Below are 27,205 nucleotides of genomic sequence, written 5' to 3' on the forward strand. Positions count from 1 at the left end.
AAATGTTGCTTGATTATCTTGAAATGGTGGCTTCTTAATTGTTGTTGAGCCAGTACGTGGCTTGTTGGAAGAATTTTGAGGGAATTACTCTGTTGAAATCTCTCAGGATTTTTAATATCTTTAAGGGAGGGGCACCAGCTCATTTTTTTTTTCTGGGGAGGGGATGGTACACTTACCCCGACACTGGCCCCCGGTCCGATATTTCCGCCAATCCATGTTCACTCTGATATAGACCCTATAAAGGACACTTTTGAAACTTTTCAACTATTCCGCCCTCTTTCGGTGTATGCTTTATATTGTACTGAGAGCTCTAGCTAGCTAAGCACAGATAAAATGGGCGGAGGCAACATGCCAGAGTCCAAGGGAAAGGCCATATTTGTTGATAAAAAGAACGAATGGACCGAGACAGGACTCCGATATGCCTTCGCAGGGATATCATGCATGTGTGCTGCATTCGGTAAGACAATCAAACGCGTTTTTGCACATTTCTTTTGTCACATTTTCGGGTACAAAACTTTTCGCCACCGGCCCCTCTGCAGTCCGACATCACCGGTGACTGAAGGGCTGGGTCCCCGATAACTCCGGGAAGCTCCGACGCCGGTGTTGGAGCTTCCAGGAGTTAGGTCTCCGACTACGTCGTAGCTAAAGTCGCTGCTATATGAATATGTCTAAACCTAATTTGTTAGACGTAATTCTAGATCTAACAAGTTAGAGATCTATTACTTTAATGAATTACTTCCTTCTTTTTTGTCATACAGACAGATTTAACAGTATATCTGATATAACAGATCCCAAATGAAAACAATGAACTTTAACTTTAGTATGAGTACAAGAAGATAGACCAAGAAGATAGACCTGGAAGCTCGACTACCGGCGTGAAGTTAGAAAGATATTCGATATTCGATATTCGATATTCAAAGTGCGAATAGCAAGCCAGTTTGATATTCGGATTTTCGGATATTCAAAATATCACAATTCAATGCACATAAACATATCTGGTATAAGCCTGTTTTAGGTACCCAACCCCTATTGACCGGGACCATCATATATATAGGATTTTTATTGAAATCAAAACATCAAAAACCAAGAGCAAACAGTCCAAAGACTGACAACTGTCTTGGGTACAAAAATATAATTTAAATCAAATATACATAATAAAATAGTAGTAATGAATAAATACATAAGTTACATAAGTTAAAATATCAAATAACTAAACTATTATCAATAAATATTGCAAAAAGGACATATAAACAATAAGTATACATCATTACAATTACGTCAAAAGAGGGCTCTCGAGCTGTGCAAAATCTAAATCAGGTACAGACCGAGAGTCCAATAAAAGAAAATTAAAATGCATAAGACTGGGTTTAAAAAAGATCAATAGTGAAAAGAGGGGAATATGTCAGCTAAAGAATAATTTTTTAAATTTAAAGTATTGAGAAGGTACAAGTAACATACAATAAAGAAATTCCCAAGAGAGCATAGTAAGAGAATAGAGTAAGATAGAGGAAGAGAGAGGGAGAAAATAAGAAAGGAGAGGAGAGAGGGAGAGAGAGAGAGAAAGAGAGAAGGAAGAGGATAGAAAGAAAGTTAGGGAAATATCAATACCATCTGTAGAATTTGTAAAAACAGTCCAGGTATTCAACATTGTAGACATCATTGCAATTAACCCGAAATACATGAAACATACAATAAAGAAATTCCCAAGAGAGCATAGAGAGAGAAAAGAGTAAGATAGGGGAGAGAGGGAAGAAAAGAAAAGGAGAAAGAGAGAAAGAGAGAGAGAGAGAAAGAGAGAGAGAGAGAGAGAAGGAAGGGGATAGGAAGAGAGTTAGGGAAATATCAATACCAACTGTAGACTCTGTAAAAACAGCCCAACCCATAGGAAAGTGAAAAGTATGCCGCAGACCTGCCGCAGACCTGCCGCAGATCTGCCGCAGACCTGCCGCAGACTAAAAGTCTGCGGCAAAGAGTATGCCGAAGTATGCTGCAGAAAGAAATTTTGCTGCAGACTTGCCGCATACCAGTATGCCACAGGAACAGTCTGCGGCAGATCTGCGGCAGGATGAAATTTTGCTGCAGACTTGCCGCATACTAGTATGCCACAGGAACAGTCTGCGGCAGATCTGCGGCAGGATGAAACTTTGCTCCAGACTTGCCGCATACTAGTATGCCACAGGAACAGTCTGCGGCAGATCTGCGGCAGGATGAAATTTTGCTGCAGACTTGCCGCATACTAGTATGCCACAGGAACAGTCTGCGGCAGATCTGCGGCAGGATGAAACTTTGCTCCAGACTTGCCGCATACTAGTATGCCACAGGAACAGTCTGCGGCAGATCTGCGGCAGGATGAAATTTTGCTGCAGACTTGCCGCATACTAGTATGCCACAGGAACAGTCTGCGGCAGATCTGCGGCAGGATGAAACTTTGCTCCAGACTTGCCGCATACTAGTATGCCACAGGAACAGTCTGCGGCAGATCTGCGGCAGGATGAAATTTTGCTGCAGACTTGCCGCATACTAGTATGCCACAGGAACAGTCTGCGGCAGATCTGCGGCAGGATGAAACTTTGCTCCAGACTTGCCGCATACTAGTATGCCACAGGAACAGTCTGCGGCAGATCTGCGGCAGGGCGAAACTTTGCTCCAGACTTGCCGCATACCAGTACACCACAGGAACAGTCTGCGGCAGGTCTGCCACAGGAAATCCCATTAAAGTCTAATAGGGCCAATTGAAACCAATCATCTCATGCATATTCATTATTACTTTACACGTGTGACAGAAAAATACATTTATCATGATTTGTTAAGCAAATTAAGACAATGCACATCATTTTTGTGATTTCTATTTTCTTTTTGCCATTATTAACCAATAGATTATTTTGTCTGATCATGTTACAATTACATTCACGTTTAAGCAATAGATATATTGATTACTAACGAAGAAACTATGATTACTAACCAAGAAACAATATACATATTTAGTATATATATGTGTACGAGCCTGTGTCACTTTAAATGTTACTCTTGAATACACTTCAAATGATCAATGTGATGAAGTTAATACAATTGAGAATAGAATATACCTAATTGGTAATATCGATATCTATTGGTATTACCTAATTGGTAATATTGATATTGCCAATATCGATTATGAAGTATCAATCAGTTTATCACTGGTTCTTCTACATGCATACTTTATTGCCACGTACTGGATATGAAAGAGTATGCGGCAGGTCTGCAGCAGGTCTATATGAGATATGAATATTCATGACGAAGAGTCTGCGGCAGGTCTGCAGCAAGTCTGCGGCAGACCTGCCGCAGACTCTTCATCATACTGAAAGAGTATGCGGCAAGTCTGCAGCAAGTCTGGGGCAGTCTGCGGCAGACCTGCCGCAGACTCTTCATCATACTGAAAGAGTATGCGGCAGGTCTGCAGCAAGTCTGCGGCAGACCTGCCGCAGACAGTCATCTTTTTCACATGCAAATTAGTTTTGCCGCAGACTTGCCGCAGACCTGCCGCAGACTCTTCATCATACTGAAAGAGTATGCGGCAAGTCTGCAGCAAGTCTGCGGCAGACCTGCTGCATACTCTTCATCATACTGAATGAGTATGCGGCAAGTCTGCGGCAGACCTGCCGCAGACTCCTCATCATACTGAAAGAGTGTGCGGCAAGTCTGCAGCAAGTCTGCGGCAGACCTGCCGCAGACTCTTCATCATACTGAAAGAGTATGCGGCAAGTCTGCGGCAAGTCTGCGGCAAAACTAATTTGCATGTGAAAAAGATGACTGTCTGCGGCAGGTCTGCTGCAGATCTGCGGCAAGTCTGCCGCAGGAGTATGCGGCAGGCTCATTTCTTTCCTATGGGTTAAGTATCCAAGCATTATAGACATTGTAATTAATCTGAGATACATGTAACATACAATCTGTAGAATCTGTAAAAACAGTCCAGGTATTCAACATTGTAGACATCATTGCAATTAACCCGAAATACATGAAACATACAATAAAGAAATTCCCAAGAGAGCATAGAAAGAGAAGAGAGTAAAACAGATGGAGAGAAATAGGAAAAGAGAAAGGGGGAGAGAGAGAGAGAGAGGAGAGAGAGAGAGAGAGAAGGAGATAGGAAGAAAGTTAGGGAAATTTCAATAAAATCTGTAGACTCTGTAAAATGAGAAAGTATCTAAACATTGTAGACAATAGACATTATTGCAAGAATTATGAAATACATGTACATAAAGGAAAAAGAAACATGTGTAATCTACCAAAGAAGAATGGAAGAAGAAGGAGGAGGAAAAGAGAAGAATTTGAGAAAGAGAGGGGAAAACACCAGAAAGGAAATTAGAAATTGGTAGATTTACACAAGTTTCATCATGTTGATTACCTTCACTGCCTGTGGTATAAAAGAATTTTGGTATCTGGATGTACGGCATGTTGGTTGGCAAAGATGGTCACTGTTTCTTAACTGGCGAAAATTTGGTAAGGAATCCCTACGTGGAGGGAGCATGGAAGAATGTCTGGATTGCAAGAATGATTTAACAAAATTTATGAACAATTGTTGTCGTCTATCTGCAAGGGATGGAATCTGTAAAACTTGAAGGGCGTGAAGGTAATCAACATAATTATATCCCAAAATGATACGGCAAGATCTTTTTTGGACTCGTTCGATCTTGTTCGACTGATTGGCAGTAATAGATGATGACCACACTGGGGAGGCATATTCAACTAACGGTCTAATATACATAATATAAATAGCAACCAAATCCTCTAGTGGAGCTTTGTGTTTTCTAAGAACACAAAGGATGTAAAAACGTCGTGATGCTTGTTTGACAGCATTCTCGACTTGTCTATCCCATTTCATATCAGACTGTAAGTGCACTCCCAATAACTTAACAAACTCAGTAGGCTGAAGGACAGAGTCACTGATGCTAACTTCGGGCATAACAATCTGGTTCCGAAGGAAAGAGATATGCAATACCTTACACTTCTCAGGCTTAGGGGTCATCTGATTATCAACAGAACACTCGGTGATCAAAGATAAATGATCTTGCAATACGGAGGGTTGAGATTTGTGTCTGATTTCAGCGACACTCAAATCATCAACATATTTCCATCTCAGAGGAGTAGAGGTTGCAACATCATTTATCATGATTAGGAAAAGAATGGGACCGAGCCTCGTACCTTGCGGTACTCCACATGTAACAGGCAGGGGCCCACTAAAGGTAGATCCTAAACGTACACAGTGAGATCTGTTCTCCAAGTAGCTACACAAGAGAAGGATAGTATTTGGATCAGTACCTAAATCAAACAACTTCTCAATCAGCACATTGTGATTGATGTGATCAAATGCCTTAGCATAATCAATAGTACAGACTGAGGCAACATAACCAGGTTTGTCAAGACCTTTCAAGATCGAATCGATCATACTTATTAAATAGTGAGAGGTTGATGATCCTTTCATATTACCGAACTGTTGACTATCAATTTTGCTCATAATGTCTTGATATAACCATTTAGTGAGAAATGCTTCAAAAACCTTTGCAAAGGTAGGGGTGAGTGATATTGGTCTTAGTTGGTCAACAGTATTACATGGTGTATTCTTAGGGATTGGAACAATGTCTAAAACCTTCCAACAATCCGGAAAATTCCCAGTTTCTAAACATTTATTAAAGACCATAGTCAAAGGACCTGCTATCTCAGGAGCGAATTCACAGATAAGTCTAGTGGGTAGGTCATCATGGTGTGTGGATTTAGATGGTTTGAGTTTGCACAGTTCACGATACACTTGATAAGCTTCAATGTTGGGAGGAGGATGTGAAGCAGGCAAGAAAGCCGGTAGAGAAGATCTTTCGAGCGGAGGTAATTGACAACAAATTCCTGCGAAATGGTTATTGATGAAACTTGCTTGCTCAGATAAGCACATTTCACTACCAGGTAGAACAGTAGACTTCTTTTTCATCCCGGTGATCTTGCGTATTTGTTGATGCCAATTACTTGGATGACATTTCCGAAGATCTTTCACCTTGTTGGAATAGAAAGCAGCTTTACGTACCTGGACTTCACGCTTAACTTGATTGCGAAGGCTCTTATAACGTGCCATGTTATTGGAATCAAAGGCAGCTTGCCTTTCTTTGATGAGAGACAGGATTCGCTTGGTGATTCAGGGCTTATCATCTGCCTTGCGAATTATGGAGATGATAGAAAAATGCAGATGATACAATTCAGAGAGAGATTCTTGAAGATCAGCAGCCATCTCGTTGACACCAGGATGCTCTAAGAGATGGCTCCAGTTGGTAGAGGTGATCTCATCTCCAAAAGCGCGAACACTGGACTCACGAAAGGGACGGAATGTGACTGCTCTGGAAGTCTCCTTTGGGATCGAAGCACAGGCTTTGACAATCACTGTCTTGTGATCACTGTTAGAGATAGGATTAATCACAATTGGAGTATTGTAATAGTCAAATAAATCTGTGAAAACCTTGTCAAGAATGTTATCTCCTCTCGTCGGTAAGGTGACTATTTGTTTAAGTAGGAGATTGTTGCACAGTGGAGAGGTATCAAGATCATTGAAGTCACCCAAGATGATCGAGTAGCTATTAGGGTGTTGCGTCTTAATAGTATCGAATGAGAAAATCAACTTGTCAATTATACGCTGTTCAAAAACTCTTCCAGACTGGGGAGGATAATAAACCACAGCAATGAAGATAACGTGTTTTCGTGATACCGTCAATTTTAACCAAAGAATCTCAAAATCTGGGTCATGCAGGAACTCAATTGTTTCAGTTTTGATGTCAGAACGAATATACGCAGCAACACCACCCCCCACACGTCCAATTCTATCATTACGAAATAAGTCATAGCCTGGTATATCTAGTGAACCAGAAGGAATGTTATCTTGGAGCCAAGTTTCGGTGATAACAGCCATATCACATTTATTCACTATCAGTGAACTGTTTAAATCATCAATTTTGTTCTTCATAGAGCGTACATTGGAGAGTAGAATGGTTGGTAATGGCAATTGAGTGGAGTTAGTTATGTGAATTGGATGCAGGTTACAAGGAAACTTTCGATAGTGAGATTGGCTCAAACACTGTCTGTGACGTGATGTAATTTGCACTTGAATATTACGTTGTATCTTTCGACCGCTTCTACACCCACGTACCTTGTAAACACCACATTCTTTTGCTGCTCTAACCATGGAAGGGGAGGGTTTCACTTTGTGCTTTCGTAGCTTGTAGAGATCCGCAGTGCTATACGTGATCCTCGTTGGCGTACGAAGCGCATCCACGGATGAAGGTTTGACGGGCATGGTGCGATCCATGGCGAGTTCGCCAATCTCCAACGCGTACGTTGAGTGACATACATGCACGAATGCTATGTATATCCAGCACACCAGTGCAAAAGAGAGGAGGCAAAATCGTCGATTCAGGTTGCAATATACCATGACTGTGTCTAAAAACTATTGAAGTAATGTCCAAAACTAATGAAGTAGTAATGAGTTCACAATAAAAGCCAAACTAAAGTAGAAAGCAATGAAAAAAAAGGAAAAACAAAAATTAAAGAGCTGACAAAATTAAAAGCTCACGGCTGCTGCAGAGCGCCCTCAAAATCATCTGTTGTCTGATAGATATGAAAACAACATACATTTTTATATGAGTTTTATCCCGGTCAAAAGGGGATAAGTCACATATCTTGGCAAAAAAGATACATGTCTATCTGTAAAATATAATTATTCCATGCATACACATGCATATATCGGATATATAGAGGCCTTGTTTTAGGTACCCATCCCCTATTGACCGGGACCATCATCTGTTGTCTGATAGATATGAATGCAACAAACATTTTGATATGCCTTTTATCCCGGTCAAAAGGGAATAAGTCACATATCTTATTTAAAAAGATACATGTCTCTCTTTTAAAATATAATTATTCCATACAAATGCATATATCGGATATATGGGCCCTCTTTTAGGTACCCATCCCCTATTGACCGAGACCATCATCTGTTGTCTGATAGATATGAATGCAACAAACATTTTGATATGACTTTTATCCCAGTCAAAAGGGGATAAGTCACATATCTTATCCAATTAAGATACAGGTATCTATGGCACATCATAATTCCATACACATGCATATATCGAATATATGGGCCTTTTTTAGATACCCATCCCCTATTGACCGGGACCATCATCTGTTGTCTGATAGATATGAATACAACAAACATTTTTATATGACTTTTATCCCGGTCAAAAGGGGATAAGTCACATATCTTATTTAAAAAGATACATGTCTCTCTTTTAAAATATAATTATTCCATACAAATGCATATATCGGATATATAGGCCTATTTTAGGTACCCATCCCCTATTGACCGGGACCATCATCTGTTGTCTGATAGATATGAATGCAACAAACATTTTGATATGACTTTTATCCCGGTCAAAAGGGGATAAGTCACATATCTTATCCAATTAAGATACATGTCTCTCTTTTAAAATATAATTATTCCATACAAATGCATTATGGGCCTATTTTAGGTACCCATCCCCTATTGACAGGGACCATCATCTGTTGTCTGATAGATATGAATGCAAAAAACATTTTGATATGACTTTTATCCCGGTCAAAAGGGGATAAGTCACATATCCTTTTTAAAAAGATACATGTCTCTCTTTTAAAATATAATTATTCCATACAAATGCATTATGGGCCTATTTTAGGTACCCATCCCCTATTGACCGGGACCATCATCTGTTGTCTGATAGATATGAATGCAACAAACATTTTGATATGACTTTTATCCCGGTCAAAAGGGGATAAGTCACATATCTTATCCAATTAAGATACAGGTATCTGTAGCACATCTTAATTCCATACATATGCATATATCGGATATATAGGCCTTTTTTAGATACCCATCCCCTATTGATCGGGACCATCATCTGTTGTCTGATAGATATGAATGCAACAAACATTTTGATATGACTTTTATCCCGGTCAAAAGGGGATAAGTCACATATCTTGGCAAAAAAGATACATGTCTATCTGTAAAATATAATTATTCCATACACATGCATATATCGGATATATGGGCCTTTTTTAGGTACCCATCCCCTATTGACCGGGACCAGCATCTGTTGTCTGATAGATATGAATAAACAAACATTTTGATATGACTTTTATCCTGGTCAAAAGGGGATAAGTCACATATCTTATCAAAAAAGATACATGACTCTCTTTAAACATTCCATTAACATGCATATATCGGATATATGGGCCTTTTTTAGATACCCATCCCCTATTGACCGGGACCTTCATCTGTTGTCTGATAGATATGAATGCAACAAACATTTTGATATGACTTTTATCCCGGTCAAAAGGGGATAAGTCACATCTTATCAAAAAAGATACATGTCTCTCTTTAATATATAATTATTCCATACACATGCATATATCGGATATAGGGGCCCTTTATAAGGTACCCATCCCCTATTGACCGGGAACATCATTTGTTGTCTGATAGATATGAACTCAACAAACATTTTTATATGACTTTTATCCGGGTCAAAAGAGGATAAGTCGCATAACAAAGGGAAATATTGGATGGAGGACACCTCACGGCTTTGGCATAGCTGTGGGGAGGCGGGTGGCGACACATGGCCCTGAATATTTGTCTTTTTTAAGTAGGTTTATTTTTCCTTTCATCTTTGATAATTATATATAGATTTCCCCCGCTCCTGTGGTGACGGAAGAAAGGAAGTAAAGCATAATTCCATCGTAATTTGTCCTCCTTGTTGGAAATCTTGCCCCACCACCCTGTCCACGACTGATCTCATCCAGTCTAAGCCACTGAGATACTAAGTAGACCAAGCAGGCCCATTATCAAAGTTATTTAAGGACTGCATGAGTTTGCAATTAGTTTGTTTTCGGTGTTAGGAAAGTTTCATGAAATCAAAATTGTGGATAAATCAAGTTAGGTTTATTAATTATGATTACTAGTATCCTGAGGGGTGATAATTCATGGAAAATTAAAATATTGAAACTCTTCATTGGCTGAAATTGAAGAGCTTCTGGATGCCTGGATATGGCTAAGGCTATATCTCCTTTGGCAAGATGTCTCTATATATAATTCTCAAAGGTATAAAGTAAAATATACCTTTAAAAAGTCTTTATACAGGGGACGCCATCGTTCGCATAATGCCTTACGGTCACCTTGATGGTAACGATGCTACACTCCCATCACCCCCTCCCCCTCAAAAAATTGCATGAGGAAGAAGAAAAGAAGGGGGTATCAGTTGCAACTTTCCCGCCAACAATATATGACTTATCCCCTTTTGACCGGGATAAAAGTCATATAAATATGTTTGCTGTATTCATATCTATCAGACAACAGAGGGTGGTCCCGGTCAATAGGGGATGGGTACCTTAAAAAAGGCCCATATATCCGATATATGCATGTGTATGGAATAATTATTTCTTAAAGAGAGACATGTATCTTTTTAAATAAGATATATGACTTATCCCCTTTTGACCGGGATAAAAGTCATATCAAAATGTTTGTTGTATTCATATCTATCAGACAACAGATGATGGTCCTGGTCAATAGGGGATGGGTACCTAAAAAGGGCCCCGTTATCCGATATATGCATGTGTATGGAATAATTCTATTTTAAAGAGAGACATGTATCTTTTTAAATAAGATATATGACTTATCCCCTTTTGACCGGGATAAAAGTCATATCAAAATGTTTGTTGTATTCATATCTATCAGACAACAGATGATGGTCCCGGTCAATAGGGGATGGGTACCTAAAAAAAGGCTCATATATCCGATATATGCATGTGTATGGAATAAATATATTTTAAAGAGAAACATGTATCTTTTTTAAAAAGATATGTGACTTATCCCCTTTTGACCGGGATAAAAGTCATATCAAAATGTTTGTTGTATTCATATCTATCAGACACAGGCTTACATCAGATGTGTTTATGTGCATTGAATTGTGATATTTTGAACATCCGAAAATCCGAATATCAAACTGGCTCGATATTCGCACTTTGAATATCGAATATCGAATATCGAATATCTTTCTAACTTCACTCCGGTAGCTCGACTGCTGTCTCAGCATTCTTCCAGTATTTGCGGTAAAGGTAAAGGTAAAGTGTCACATAGAGACTAGCCTAGACCGAAAATGTTGTCTCTTTCGTTCGTTGGCGTCTGATTTGAGTAGAGATGAGAGGCCTAGTAGTAGGGGCAAAAAGCGCCAGTGTTTGAAAACGAGGCTGAGGCCGGTTGAACGTAAAGCACATGCGCGGAGATGTAAGCTTTGTAAGCTTTACTATGTGCTACATAAATAACAGGACAATGTTTTTAAATCAATGTTAACAATATCTGTACTAGTATAAACTTACTATTTATTAATTGAATTTATTACTTACAAATGTTATTCTTCAAATTAGTAACCAATCCGATCGATGTGACCAAAATTCGTATGCAACTGGAGGGGGAGCTCAACTCTGCGAATGCTAGGTCGGCTTACCAGCAGAGATACTACAAGGGAATAATCAGAGGAGCGTTGACTATCGCCAAGGACGAAGGAATCAGAGGATTGTATAAAGGGTCAGATATATAATCCTTTCCTTGCACTTGGAGTGTTAACGAAACCATAATATCATCTGTTTGGAGCCAGAAGGGTGTTAACTCGTATATATTAAAATAGAGTTGCCTCCCTTCTGGCTCTGAACAGACAACTAGTTTATTGACATCCCAATCACACCTGTCATGCATGTGTTTATTTAATATGATATGTTTCTCTTGGATCATTGGATGTCAGCAAATTTTTATGATATTTTTATGAGACGCTACCTTTCATATCTTTGATCCTTACTTTTTACCACTAAATATCAACTATTGTTATATACGCATTTATAAGAATATAATTTTACACATTTACAAGAATAGAACAGTGTGATATATTCAAGAGTGTCAAGACTGAATCGAATGTTTAAGTGATGAAATCAATCATACAGTGCATTAATTGTGTCATTGTTAACCCTGTGTACAGTGCATACATTTCCTGAAACTGATATTTACTCTTCATTTTAGAACCATTCAGTAGATTACAAGGCATAAGTAAGACTGTAAATCACTCGTTATCAAGTCCAGTTTATTGTTCACTCATCCGAAAATGACATCAGAAAGAAACATGGATGCAATTTTCAATGTGTACAGTACGAGGTACACAGTTTGCCAGCATTACAATACAGTACATTTTCTTTCTATAATTATGAGCATTCTGATGGAGATTATAGAGGAGTATCGAAGTTCAGAATTATTTAATTTTTTTCATGGAAGTTGGTTATTTGATAAATGAATGAGCTCTAAGATCAGTCATAAATTTCATATCTTGCATTCTTTCTCTTGCAGAATCACTCCAGCTCTGGTAAGAGAAGCCAGTTACAGCTCCATCAGGATCGGTGCTTATGAACCTATCAAGCGTCTCTTTGGTGCTACAGACCCAGCCCATACACCACTCTACAAGAAAATTGCATCCGGGGCTACATCAGGTATGATATCTCACACATCAAGATTCTACGCCTCTGATTTGTCAAAACATCAGGCATGAAACTTATTACCAACTGCTAGGCAGTTTATCGAAGAAAATAATGACTGGGCTAAGTTAAACTTGGGCATACACTGTTAGGATATGGTAGATGCACATTAAGACACATGCACTACTCTTCAGTAAATTATACTTCAAATTAATACATTTTGACAATGACAGGCACTTTTTTCCATAAAATTCCTTCTTCAGTCAAATATTGATTGCACATTTTTGTGGTCACTGTTAAAACTATAGCTCCTTGATGATCTTGAACACGGTGTTTTAAAAGTGCTAATCCTGCCTGATATAATAGGGCTTTGGTTGTGTAAGTGAGATTTCTGAGATTTCAGTCTCCTGCCTGCCAACCCATTGAAAGGTAATGAATATGCAATTTTCTGCACCACTAACATTTTCAATAGTAAATTTTCATACCAATAAAACCTACATGGGAAGGACACACTATGAACATGACGGACAATGAAAGAGGACAAAATATACAGTTCCTCAGGTAGACAAAGGAACATCCCTTCACTGCTATTATGTAAAAATCAGTAAAAACAGGTGAATATGCATGTGACACCTGTTCTACACATTTTTACATAATAGCAGTGAAGGGATGTTCCTTTGTCTACCTGAGGAACTGTATATTTTTTCCTCGTTGTGCGTCATGTTCGTAGTGACAAGAGACTGAGCAAAGAAGTGACATAACCCTGGATGGCCAAATCATTGGTGGGGTTGGAGTTGGTTTAATACATTTTGGTCCCTGTGACATTCGACCACTTAATCTAATGATTATCTGTGCCTTTGGTTGTGTTAGGTGCACTAGGCAGTTGGATAGCAACCCCAACAGACCTGATACGAGTTAGACTCCAAGCAGAGGCCAAACTAGAGCAAGGACAGCAGCCAAGGTACAGGGGCTTCCTGCATGCTTTCACTGATATAGCTAAAGCTGAAGGTCTGAGAGGGCTATACAGGGGTACCATCCCCACAGTGCAGAGGGCCATGATTCTTACTGCTGCTCAGGTATAGTAAGACCTTCCTTGAGAAGATTATGTTGCATTCGCTCTGAGGCTTAATTCCTCAAAGATACAGGGTTAAGATGAGTGTGGTTTCAGGTTTGGTTCAGGGTTACAATTTTGGTTGTGTCTTGTGTTTGGTCCACAGTTTATAGTTTGAAATTGAGGGTCAAATGATAATTTATAATTTTGCATGCTTTTTACCTGCTATGTATGAAAATCACTTACTGTCATCAAGTCGAAATTCATCAATTTGTAATAGGCAAACGTAGGACCTCTATTTTTCAATATGTTCATTTGAGGGGAAAGACATTTGTCATGGCAGCAATTACGACTACTGCAAATGGTGTATATCAATGTTGGCATAGTGGGCCGACGAAATGATGCTTAATTGGATGAGAACCTCATTTTTTAAATAAAGCTATTTCATTAGTGCTATTTGTTACAATAGTATAACGTCTTGTTACAGGGGGAGGGGCATGGCATTTAATAGAACAGGTTTTTTTTTTTTTTATAGATTGTTCAGATTTTCACATTAAACCTAGATCTGTTCTAAAGATACATTCTTCCTATCTTTTCTACTGCCACCATGCTAACTAATTCTATTACTCTCTACAAACAAAGGTTCCGACATACGATCACACCAAGCACACCATGCTGAACCTAGGTTTGATGGAAGAGGGCTTGAAGTTACACATCTTCTCGTCCATGGTAGCCGGTTTTGTTGCAGCGCTAGCGACTTCACCAGTGGATGTCATCAAAACAAGGGTGATGAACCAGAAAATTAAAGGTAGGCTGAACAAAAAATGAAAGGATTTATAATGACAATGCTTTGTGTTTTTTTAAATTTAATCTTTGTTCCTCTGTAATTACTTTCTTTGAAGTCTGTAGTCTGTAGTTTGGTATGCCCCAAAACACAATTTCAGTCAGTGATTAGAAAGATATGATTCTGTACTACTGCGGAGGGTGGTGCTCTTTCAATTCTTTGGTCTCTCTTTGTACGGTGTTAAAACTATCATACAAGATGTGGAAGTATGTTATAGACTTGATATTTTATTCTAATTTACCTTTGTCTTTTGCTTTGTTTTTCCTGTCAATATCAAGGTGTTCACAGACAAACCAAATTGCAGCACATAAATGCTGTAAAGATCCTTACCTCTCTAATATTGGCTACTGATTCTGTGTTTCATTTTTAAACATACCTCCTATTTCCTACATTTTTGTTTTCTTTGCATAGATCTTCCAGTAGAAAAGCGTGCATACAAGGGCTCTCTTGATTGTTTCTTAAAGACAGTAAAGTCAGAAGGTTTATACGGTCTCTACAAAGGTTTCTTTCCAAACTGGCTGAGGATAGGACCACATACCATCATCAGTTTCATCTTATTTGAACAGCTAAGAAGGTTAGCTGGTATAGACCCCATTTAACATAGGCATGCATTGTAGGTAGTCAGAATATAAATATAGATAGAAATAATATGCCTGCTCAGAGCCAGAAGGGCTTTAACTCATACAGAGTTATTTTTTAAAGAAAATGCCCATAAGGAGACTTAGGATTTTAGAGAAATTCATAGCAACATATAACCTACAAGGGATATTTTCAATAAAATGCAGCATTTCTAAATTGTTTGTAACTGAGTACTATTAGAGTCAGAGGTCAAAGGTATAGAATAGAGTTGAAGATGTTTATTAAATGCCTAATGGTAATGGGGAGTTTATTGTAAAGCATGGTGCAGAAAAGTAACTTTGCTTGTACTTCTTGGGTAACTAATTGATAACATGGTTTCATTACTTCTTTTTCTTTTTACTTTCTTTTTCTTCTCCTTCTTCTCTTCTATCTGTTACACTATTTACCTCAAAAGGGTGGCTTTGACTAAGTCTTTCAATGCATTATTTAAAGATTCATTTTGAAATGCTACTAAACATGCATACCTGTACTGTTCATGATGGGACAAAGCAAAAGTTTTGTGCAAAACATCAAGGCCTGAAATAGGTTTTTGATCGTACAAACTGTACAAATTACACTGTGTGGTAATATATCATGAATTTATTTTTGAAATAACAGTAATGTATTACAGGCAAACTTTAACCTTATGCAAAAGAATAGGAAGCAAGTTATAGACTTTATATTTTTGTATATAAAGAAAGATGTTGTTTATATTGAGTGCTCCCAAACATATTGTAGTTTGGATAAATATTTTGGAATCATGAATTGAAAATGAATTGAAAATGAATATGTCTTGCATTTAAAATATGTTTTTAGTACATTGACATTTGTGTATTGTAGAGGTGTTATGGTCCAGTGGATAATTCTCTGGACTATATACCACAAGGTACGGGTTTCAAATCCCTGCCACAGCTCTAACATTCTTTGGCAAGACGTTAGATCTGCATTTGCCACATTCCACCCAGGTGAGGTAAATGGGTACACAGTAGGATTATTGTTTGAAATGCACTGTAAGCTGATAACGACTGGCGGAGCTAAAGCTAGGATAATAATTTCCAATGCTCTTTGGAAACGCATAGGGATGTTTTAATGTGATGTGTGCTATACCAGAACTACCTATTGAATAATCTGTTGACATATATATATATTCAATGCAATTTAACCGATGATGAGAATAACTTATCAATTACACTAATATTTATTGCAAGACGGTTTAATCAAAACTACCAAGAAGTGGAAGTGCACATAGCATCTATATTAATTTTGTCTATTCAATTTAATCATCCACATTCTAAATACATTCTCAATCAATCATGGTATTAACATCATCTCACAATTCTAGTAGTAAATAAAATGTTCATTTTTTGCTCTTCAAATAAAATGGCATTACCTTTGTATCACAGCATTTCCTGTTTCTATTCTACCTCTAACTTTCCTTTGATAAAAAAACCCAACTGTTATGTCATTGACAGTTGGGGCTTTGATAAAGCAAATATTTTTGGTATTTATCTGCATGATTGTAATAATACAAAATGTTTGCTTTGTATATTACAAAAATCATGCAGAAATGATATGTCATTTTATAAATTGGAATGAAAATTTGATTCCACAGCTATTCAAAATAAATGATCCACACATTTCAAATACATTCTCTATCAGTCATGTCATCGTTAGGGGCATTTCACAGCGCTACGACTAGTAAATGAAACATTCATTTAACATTCATGAAGCTTGCCATGCTTCTCTATCAGGGTTTTATTTCTATACTCTACCTCTCATCCTCGGTCAAAATGGTATTGTTTTCCATTGTTTTATTTAGGCAGATTATATAAAATTCAAACATCTATAATGTCTAGGGATGCAGAAAATGGTTTTAAAAACCTTGGTTTGCATCCCAGATATTTAAACAAAAGTTGATAAAACGCTATTTACAGGCAATTTCAAACTACAGTGTATATGGTCTTTCTGTGTCCCATACTTCCCCCAAATCATAGAATGAATAACAAATGAACATTGAAACTGATATTTTTCCATGATAATTTTGTCTGAACCCAGCTGTAGTAAAGCTAGCAATTTGATGCTACTATAGGGTGTACTACAATCTTTGATATGGTCAATAATGTATGGGACAAAATATGTTGGACTTGCTCATACAGTAATTACAATATATATTTTAAAAACAAGTTTAAAATGGCAAGTATAGTTTGAGCTTTTTAAAATATTTTGTTTTATGTGCAAGATTTTAGTAATGATACAAATTTGCCTTTTATAAAATAATCATGCAGAATTGATATACTTGATAGATCATATATCCAAATTTCTCTTGAATTAATTCCAATAGATTTAAATATTTACAAGTAAATTATTGAAATTGTTGTATTTAAACACTGTGAAATCAAATGGAGACATAATTAGGAAGACTAGATCATGATTACCGATATCGTTTCTGTGGATAATGTATTCAAGTCAGCATTTGCTCAAATATTTTAATGATGTTTTTAAATCTGTATGTCATTTAAAGGAGGACCATAATGCTCAGTGTATCAAATGTCTTAACTGAACAATTTGATATATTTTGTGGATATTTATGCACAAATGATGAAGTTATGTATGAATTCATGATATGTGTTTACTTGTATTTTTGTGTTCTTTCAAACAAAAAAGTTTAACAAAGTTAATATTGTGCTGAATATTATGTGAGGCTGTTTCACAAGTTATTCTATGTTCGTGTATATATGAAGCTACTAGTGTAATAGCATATCTACCTCATTTAGTGATACAGGTTTTGTACTTCTACGAATGTGTGTGGAGAACTATGTACATTATTCATGGCGATTGTGAACAATATGAATGTATAATATTGCACAAAACACTTGCCAAGGTTAAATATGCAGTTCATTTTTTGTTTGCATCTCTAGCTAGTCAATGTATTCATGACACCGTATGACTCACTGTAAAGTCAACAAAAGTTCAGGTGTAGTGATAGTCTTCATTTACAGACTCTGAACTTTTATCAGAAATAGACCAGTTTACTAACATATTCCAATTCATGGATGTATCTTTCCTGGGGACCTACTGATGAGTTATTCCATTAACCCGTTATTAATGAATGAACTACGATACTCAGGCTAGGCGTTGTGGCGTGCGCCTGTAATCCAGCTGAAAAGTGGAAGTTACAAACTGATTCAGCCGAGGACGCAGGTTCGAAACTGAGTCACGTCTTTCGGATGGTGACGTTTAAAGGTCGGTCCCAGACGTAAATAATCATATCTGATTGATACACGTCTGTAAAAACCCAATACACACACACACACACACACGATACTCAGATTCCAGTCTGCAGCGTACATTACTTATTGGTATGTCGGGCAAGCCTCAGGTGAGCTTTCAGATTGACATTGTCAAGAACAACTATTTTTAAAAGTATGCATAAAATTTGAATATGTTTGTAAACCGGTCTATTGATAGAAGTTGAATTCTTGTCAAATAACTAATACTGTTACTATATAAAGGCCTTACTAGTTCCAAATGTCAATATACTGGAAATAAATTAATCTAAATGATTTAGAGATAATATTTGTGTATGTACCACTAAAGCGTGAAGAATTCCTTCTATGGTTATTCCAATTTCTCTGGCTTCTTGAATAGTTCTGATACTGTCTTGTCATGAGAGTATATTTAATGCCCTTCTTACATTTTGTTGTGGATGTTTTTATTAATAAACTAGACTACAATAGTGCACTGTTGTCAGGTATATAATGTCAATGGGAGATTTTTTAGCAACTTTTCTGTTAATGAATATAGCCTTTCTTAAAGTCTGTGTGAAGTGTAAAGGGTTTATATAATCAATTTGCCATAATTAGGAATGGTCAGATAAAACAAAAAATGATGACACCAGTAATATTGTACTGTAGTTGATATCATAATTTGCACAATTGTACAGTGTATGGATGCACACATTTTATATATTTTTTCCAATATTGACAAATGTAACAGGGTAAATGTGTATCTTCCAAGTATTTTTAAAGTATTCTTGATTTTTATAGCACATGTAATTTTTTAGTGTAAATGTACACAAGTGATTTGCTGAATTTTCATTCTACTGTGAATAAGCTGAATTGAACTGATTTAACTGTAAAATAGCAATATGAAGTATATTAAACATGAATATGAACTATTAAATATATAAAGGATGTATGTATTTATTTGTTATTGATGTGACGAAAAAATAACATCATGCTTCAATCAAAGAGAGTTGTACCTCAGTCACATACCAAACCAACTCTGAACTTTCTTTGTAAGTATTGTTCAAGGGTAACCTTTGTAATATGTTCATTTGTATGAAATCAGAAAAATAAGACAACAGAATGGCAGAGGTTTGAAATAAATTGGACAAATAAGAAGAGTTTGGAATGATTGAAAAATTAAAATCACTAAATCTATACGAATATCAAATTGGCAATTCGGTCAGTGGATTGTAACATAGTCACAGACTACTCTTTTGTTTGTTGTATACCTAAATATCATTAATTTCTGTTTGTCTCCTTAGTGCCTTCTTCCTTTAGGGACATCTCGAAATATATTAGGTAGCATATAGTTGTAGGTCCTCTTAAAAGGAAAATCCCTTCAGAGTCATACATCTTGCAAAAATGACATTTTAGACATTTTGTGTGATGAAACAAATTGGAAAGTTGTTGAATACTACGTCACAGTGACAGTACGATGCAGCCAATTTGAAATACCCATACATATAGTGATTCCAGCTTCCAAAATTCTTATTTTTTGTCTGATTTCTTTCATACTTTTACCATTCTGCTTTATTTTAGGGTAGTTGTTTATTAAGGTTGGATTTACCTCGCATCATTTTCATTGGTGTGACAGTCCCTGTGACTGGGGTAGGAGATGGCTGTGAAGAGGAATGTATTACATGGAAGAGTAGGGTAAACGATAAAGGAATGAATCAGGAAAAACATGGAGAGGAAAAGTAGAAGGAAAACATGAAGAGGAAATGATGAGAGAATGATGATAATAATATGAGATTTGTAAGGCAACAAATCCTCTTGAAAGCAAATGCTCAAGGCCCAATTGTGAAACAAACAAAAAACAAACAAAAACATGGATCACATGAAAGCAGCTGCATTGTAAACAAAGGAACAGGAGTAAGATAGAACATAAGAAAACAAAGAACAATTAATTATTTATATGCCAAATTTAGACAGATACTTTTTCATAATTCTGACAGTTTCCTTTAATCTATATTTATTCCATCAGAACTCACAAATCCATAATTATAAAATACGTCAAAGGGGTCTTATTCATCAGCCTTTTGCAAGAACAAATATCACTCTGACCTCTTTCCATATCTCTTGCATCAAAGAATGGAACAGTTTGCCTGATGATATAAAAAATAGTACAACTCTTTCTAGGTTTAAAATGTTATCTAAAACGTATCTACTTGAAAGACTGACATAATTTTTCTTTGTATCTTAATAATTTATCATTCTGAAAAAATGCTTTTGACCACCAAGGACCTACTCATACGAGTGTGTGTGTGTGTGCTCTTGTAATGGGTGTAATTTATGAGGCTTATTCTTTCATTTAATTTTTTCCAAAAAATTTTGGTCAACAGCCGGACACCAAGGTTATGTACGATTCATTAATGTTCAAACGGCAATTAAAAACATTCAACACCCAGGATCAGTGAATGAAACACACTGAAAAATCAATTAGAGATATCATTCTCTCATTTTATTAAAAAAACATGGCAAAAATATGATAAATTGATATTTAAAAATACATGCGCTTCCCGTGTAACGTTTTAATGTCCATATATGGGCATTTTTCATGGCATTATGCGTGCTAGTGCAAAACAAAACCATGACGAGCCATAATGGATGGTTTGGTAAGATTCCTCACACTATTAGCATCACATTAATAATAATTGTAAACATTGTAGGGAAACCGATTTCATATTATCTCCAAATGAAGTTGAAGTCAGTAAAGGGTACCCTTGATCTCAGCCATGCACATATGTTATAGGTCAAAATGTGAAAGATCACAGGGTCATGGAAAGTGTAAAAGATCCCATATTATTATCTATATAAGGCTTCCAAGTGGTACAATACATCAGTGTATTTAATATCTTTAGCCCAGTACCCAGATGACGGATCAATATGGTTTTCGTCATCCGGGAACTTCAACTATCGAAATCGATCACACAAAAACAAAGCCATATTTACACAGGTAAGTCAAATATTCACTAGTCAACCTGATATAGATAACAATAATAATATTGTATGGCTTTGTTTTTGTGTGATACAAGAATATATTGCTCTTGCTATGACAATATATTCTTGTATCACACTCAAAGCCATATATAAATATCTCATTACTGTGATAACTTCACAAAAGTTGAACCATTGTTGACCAAACTGGGCTTGGGTATATGTATGTCTGTACGAGCATGAAAAGATGACATAGAATGTTTGGGTTTGTGAGGTCAGACCCTACAGGTCACATCATCACTGATGAACATACATATAGGAGGAGGCATATTAGAGACACAGTCCCATTTATCTAGTTTAATTATAATATTGGATATTTATATAATAATAAATAAATAATAATAAAAATGTTACTTATAAAGCGCTTACCACCAAAGTCTCTTAAAGCGCTATAACAAACAAAATAGACTGATAAACAATTACATATTAAACAAAACAAAAAAGTGCAAATAATATAGCGCGCATATCCACCATGCATGGTGCTCAAGGCGCTCCAACTATTACCCCGGCTCTGCTAGGCAGCCGATTTCAGCGCTCACAGCATTCAAGGAATTCCTTCCTTCCGGTACCTATTTAGTATTTAACACCTTTTGCACACAACAAATGGAGTAATTGCAATATACATGTACGATATGAAACATGAAGTCTTAAATGCCAATGTGAGGATATATATCATTATTGATCTCAACATTTAAAGGTCCATGATTTTCTACTCTTTATCTAAAATTCTACCTCAATTTCATAACAAAAATCAGTTCAATCATCAATAATGGTAGAGTACATGTACCTCTACTTGTAGGGTATTTGTATACATCTATGATGGCATACCACAGGACCTACATCTTGAGACTTTGTGACGGAAGCGCTCTTCATCATTAGATAATCTGAACACCTTCTTATCGAGTTCCTCAGCTTCGCGAAGAACTGTGCTTAAGCACAGTTTAACTGGAAAGAGTAGCACTGTCAGAGATGGTCGTTTAGGTTCGGTTTCATTTGTTTGCTTGTTTTATCTCACTGCTAAGAAGGCATGTATGTGCTTGTACTTGCTTGTACTTACAAGCAACCAAGAGACTAATAAGTCCTCTCTGAGGGACTTGGTAATGAGGACTATGCCTTACCCAAGGGCACTAGCATCGACTTGGTTTCAAACCTGGGACCACCCGGTAAAGAGACCACTGCTCTACCACTGAGCCATCACGCCTCCATTGAGAGACACAAGAAGAATGAAAGACAGAAATAAATTGATAATAGATTTTGTGATATAAGTGCAGATTGGGCTTGGCTAAGGTTAGAATCAGATCTTCTTCGAACATGCTCCAATGATGCAGTAAAAACATCCTTCCAATGTCTCCATTCACAAGTGGCAACATTACAGAAGCAACTTTCCAGACCTGCAACTTGGTCAAGCAAGCATTTAGTATTTGGATGACCAGATGTCTCCATCAGCACTATATAGGTTGTGGCCACCGTAATTGTTTCATTACTGCAACAAGTTGCTTTCTTCATGAGCATCTGAGGTCCTTTCACATCAGATCAAAATCATCCCTCTGCAATAGAAAATAAAGACATTATAGAGCCTGAGAAGTTTTGGGTGGGAAAGGTTTGAATAGCTTATCTTGGGTAAAATATTGTGCTGGTTCATATGGAACCTTCTCACAACGTTTGTGTTATTTTGGCCACTTTTTTGCCCAAAGTTACCATTAAGGTCACTTTTGTTCTTGGGTATATTTTCCAATTGTTTAAAGTGACTCGGTAACATCGTTAAAAGTGGATGAAAAAATTGCATAATTTTTGTATGAAATGTTACTTATTATATTCCTTCTACTGTACTAGCCCTCTAACATGCGAAAAATCTTGAAAATATTCTCGAACCACAAAGATATCTATGGTTTTCTTTGAAGGTGTCACTGTGCAACACCCTCTAACAGTGATTAACAGTAAATTCTTCCAACCATTTTTGAATTTTCCAATCATTTTTCCATGAAAAAAGGCATAAAACGGGCTTTTAAAAATCTTTCAACACTTAAATGTCTGGAATGGTGTATAGAGCCAATTCATTGCTTTGTGACGATTTGCATTAAACTAAAATGTAATTAGATTGTAATAATATAGTTGTGAGAATTAAGGTATATAAGGTTATCCTATGGATTGAAACAAGGTTCTGTGCACGCCTACCAATAGATACATTAGATTATTTTGAACAATGGCGCACAGAAACAAGAAGCATATAACTGTTAAAAGGATTTTAGACCGAAGAAGCACATCCATATGGCCTAACCCACATTCGTTCCAACAGCCCAAACTTGGTACAATGCAATTGTAACAATACTTTTTAAAGACCCTGGGACTCAGGCACACTTAGAAGAAATATCATAAATGGGGGGGGGGGGGGGGGGTATCATTGGACAGAAAACAAATTACACTCAAAATTTCATCATGAAATAGATTTCAAATTCATATTGGTTATGACTTTTTAATTAGGAATTAGCTACCAATAGACAGATTTGAGTATGGTTTGAATTAATACAAAGTATATCGAGAGCCAGAAGGGCATTGACTCTGTGTAAATCATAGTTTATGCCCTTCTGGCACTCAACAGATAGCATCATGTTTAAAACATTACCTCCTCATTGTATTCAACAATGTGTTTCTTGATCTTTGATGTATCTGTCCACGTTACAAAATCTTCCATCGATCTAATTAAACACAAAAAAGAAGAACAACAAGAAGAAAAGGGTTTTTGAATATTATAAATTTCTCTACATTTGGTAATTGATGGCAGAAAGTTTTTCCACTTCTCTAGCTCAAATCTCTATATCATCATTATCATCAAGTACAAGGTCTGTAAACAGACATCGGCAGCTATAGCCCTTTATGTGTAATAAAGATTATATAAAATATGTTTATTTTTCTCATAACCCAGGACATCAGACTTTTCCCCTTTATGTATGATTTGAAAGAAAGAAGATAATATGAAGTGCATGAGATTATCATGGAGATGAGTTTTAGATTTATCATGGTCATAATAGTACTCAAGTAAAGCTGATAAATGAGGTCAGTGGGCTAAGCTATTTTTTGAGGAACACTTTTTTTTTTGAGAGGGGGGGGGTGGTTGTTTGTGTGTTGTTTTTTGTTTTTTTGTTAGTTAGGGGGACAGGAGGGTGTGAAAAGATTCCTGCATTTGTCCCTTCAACGGTTTGGTCCACATACCTCATATACCATGAATAAGCCAAATTTTTCCTTCATAAGCAAAGATTTTAAAAATATATGCTTTTTGTCCATAAAACAAAAAACAAAACATGGCCAGTGATTGTACAAAAAACAAAGAAATGAAGGCTTCGCCATTGATTCAAGATTTGATTATTCGAATAGGCCCATACAACAGCACACATCGATTATTTCATTATTGAACATAGTCAATGAAATGACTACTTGAATAAACCCAAATAAAGAATGATTTACAAAATCAAAGCATTAAACTTCTACCTTGTTTTTACAATTATTATTGTGACTCCGATCACAGATTTGAAATGAATTCCATCACAACACCCTCATCATCAAACACAACATCGTCATCACACCATACACAATATTTAGGCAAATACCATGTATGGTGTGAACCCGATTTTTGTTTTTGGTCGCCTAGCCTGTCTAATTGTCATGTTGTTTTGTCGTATTTGGTGCGCAGAGTTCTTCATAATAATAATAATAATAATAATAATAGTTTGTTCTTTTACCACGCATTACGAGTGATTCTTCATTTTAACAAGACCCATGATATCAGTGGTACATTCATCTTGGGATTGTTGGCAGAGCTGTGAAAACTGTTTTCTTTTCTAACCATTTAAATCGCCTTTATTATCCTGTTTCCCCCTAAAAGGACAAGATTACCTAATATGTAATTTAAATGTCAATTGCATTTTCTGTTAAATATGCATAATTTGAAAGTTAAATTCAAAGAAATCTACACAGAATGCTACAGGGGATGTACATCCCTACTTCTTCTTTGGTTGAAATTGATCTTTGAACCTGTGTCGCACTGTAAATATCATTTTAAAACTAATAAATTCTTTACAAGTCCGGGCCACCCCCCCTCCCTTTGGTTCCACCACTGACAGAAACAATAAAGAGGGTGTTAAACCCCCCCCCCCCCCTCTGCGTATGTTTAAAAACAATTGTACCTGGTAACAAGGAAGGCTGGGTCTAAAACTAATTCTGGTCCAACCCTAATATCTGAAGAAAGTTAGTCAAGGAAATGGACTGACATAAAATAGACACACAGATTTCCAGGCATCCTCATATTTAAGATGTGAATCAGAATGAAGCCCCCATGAAAATAAGACAAGAAAAAGTGGGATGGAAACACATCACAATGAAGAAAAAAAAGCCTATAATCAAATATCAATCGAGAACTATGATCTTGACATACTAGCCTCAAACTGTAGCTGGATCATCTTTTTATAGTAATACTGTAACCTGATTTAGATATTGTGATAGCAAGGCTAAAACCTTTTCATTTCAGAAATGGACCTCTGTGACCTTTGACCTACTTCCTTTAAGTTTAATGAGACTTTCTTTCTATCCTGATATAAACTATCAAGTTTGAGGTTGATACCTCTAAGGCGTTAAATAAAAAGATGTTGTATAGCCCTTTGCTACCGACCCAAAAATCTTAAAATCTATGGTCGGCTTTTTGAGACCATTTTTTTTAAAAACCATTTTTTAGAAAAACAAACATTTAATGAATAACAAAATATGTATTTTGTTTGTTTAACAAGATATAAATGCATAAAAGAATCAAATTATTCCCAAATTCTCACTCGTCTTCTGCCCTATTTTCAAAATCCTGCTAGCGTAAACAAGTAGACCCGGCCTCGTTTACGTGTATATACCATGCACCAGCTAGAAACCAGCTAGGGTACTAGTAATAATATCCAAAGCTCTTTGGAAGCGCATAAGAGATGTTATTTCATAACGTATCATGCGCTATACAAGAACTGAATATTTTATTATTTGGGCAACGGTTGCTGTTTTGAAGGGAAAAAAAAAGTTTAAAGAAATGATATCCATCCAACCGACCCAGGTTCTGGCACCTAAAGGGCAATACCACATCTTTTTGTTTAGACCTAATGGTTCTTAAGATATCGCGATAACAAGGATAAATATCTTTAATTTCAGAAATTGATCTCTATGACCTTTGACCATTGACCTTCTTATCACAATGTTTGAACCCTATATCTCTAGTTGTTCTAGAGATATCGAAATAGCAAGGCTAAAACCTGTAATTCCAGAAATTGACCTCTGTGACTTTTGCTCTATTTACCCAAAATCTGACCACATCATCTTCCTATTGTGATACATGATAACCCTCATATATCTAGTGGTTCGTGAGGTATAGCAATAACAAGGCTAATAGCTGGAATTTATGAAGTTGATGTCAGTGACTTTTGTCCTACTAACCAAAAATCTAATCAGATCATCTTCCTATTTTGATACATATTACCAACAAGTTTGAGCCTCATATCTCTAGTGGTTCTTGAGATATTGCTATAATGAGGCCAATACCTGGAATTTAATAAGTTGACCTCTGTGATATTTGACCTACCGTAGCTACTCCAAAATCTAATGAGATTGTCTTCCTATGGTGATACATATTTTCATCAAGTTATAGTTCATATCTCAAGTGGTTCTTGAAATATCACGATAACGAAAGTGGGACGGACGGATAACGTAATGCCTCCAGCACCATGCACCTTCGGTCGGCCTCCGAAAAGGAAAATAAGAATTACTGTATAAGCTGTTATTTTCGCGAGGGTTTTATTTTCGCGAATTTTCGCGAATTGCAAATTA

General features: G+C 36.6%; 2 protein-coding genes across 2 annotated transcripts; one reads left to right on the plus strand and one right to left on the minus strand.

The window, feature by feature from the left end:
* The first annotated feature begins 300 nt into the window (after positions 1-300).
* On the plus strand, positions 301-17,236 carry LOC105443468 (mitochondrial substrate carrier family protein ucpB-like). Its single transcript, XM_030973558.1, has 6 exons — positions 301-457; positions 11,467-11,626; positions 12,434-12,573; positions 13,429-13,634; positions 14,252-14,417; positions 14,865-17,236. Exons 1-6 carry the CDS (start codon positions 334-336, stop codon positions 15,050-15,052), a joined length of 984 nt encoding a protein of 327 aa, XP_030829418.1. The 5' UTR covers positions 301-333; the 3' UTR covers positions 15,053-17,236.
* A 4,584-nt stretch (positions 17,237-21,820) lies between these two features.
* Positions 21,821-25,588, minus strand: LOC580752 (U3 small nucleolar ribonucleoprotein protein IMP3; the record flags this gene model as incomplete). The annotated part of the gene is given in 3 exon segments (XM_030973561.1): positions 21,821-22,902; positions 23,979-24,051; positions 25,537-25,588. Coding segments are annotated over 3 exon segments (149 nt in total), but the record flags the coding sequence as incomplete, so codon positions are not given.
* Between the last annotated feature and the right edge of the window lie 1,617 nt (positions 25,589-27,205).

The sequence above is a fragment of the Strongylocentrotus purpuratus genome, unplaced genomic scaffold (genome assembly GCF_000002235.5).
Source record: "Strongylocentrotus purpuratus isolate Spur 01 unplaced genomic scaffold, Spur_5.0 spur5_scaffold_6, whole genome shotgun sequence".
Classification (NCBI taxonomy): domain Eukaryota; kingdom Metazoa; phylum Echinodermata; class Echinoidea; order Camarodonta; family Strongylocentrotidae; genus Strongylocentrotus; species Strongylocentrotus purpuratus.

Bases quoted from the DNA above. Each gene is read 5' to 3' on its own strand.
- LOC105443468 (XM_030973558.1), top strand. From the start codon at position 334: ATGGGCGGAGGCAACATGCCAGAGTCCAAGGGAAAGGCCATATTTGTT. The intron at 12,574-13,428 runs GTATGATATCTC...TGGTTGTGTTAG, and splicing joins TGCATCCGGGGCTACATCAG to GTGCACTAGGCAGTTGGATA. The intron at 14,418-14,864 runs GTAGGCTGAACA...TTCTTTGCATAG, and splicing joins GATGAACCAGAAAATTAAAG to ATCTTCCAGTAGAAAAGCGT.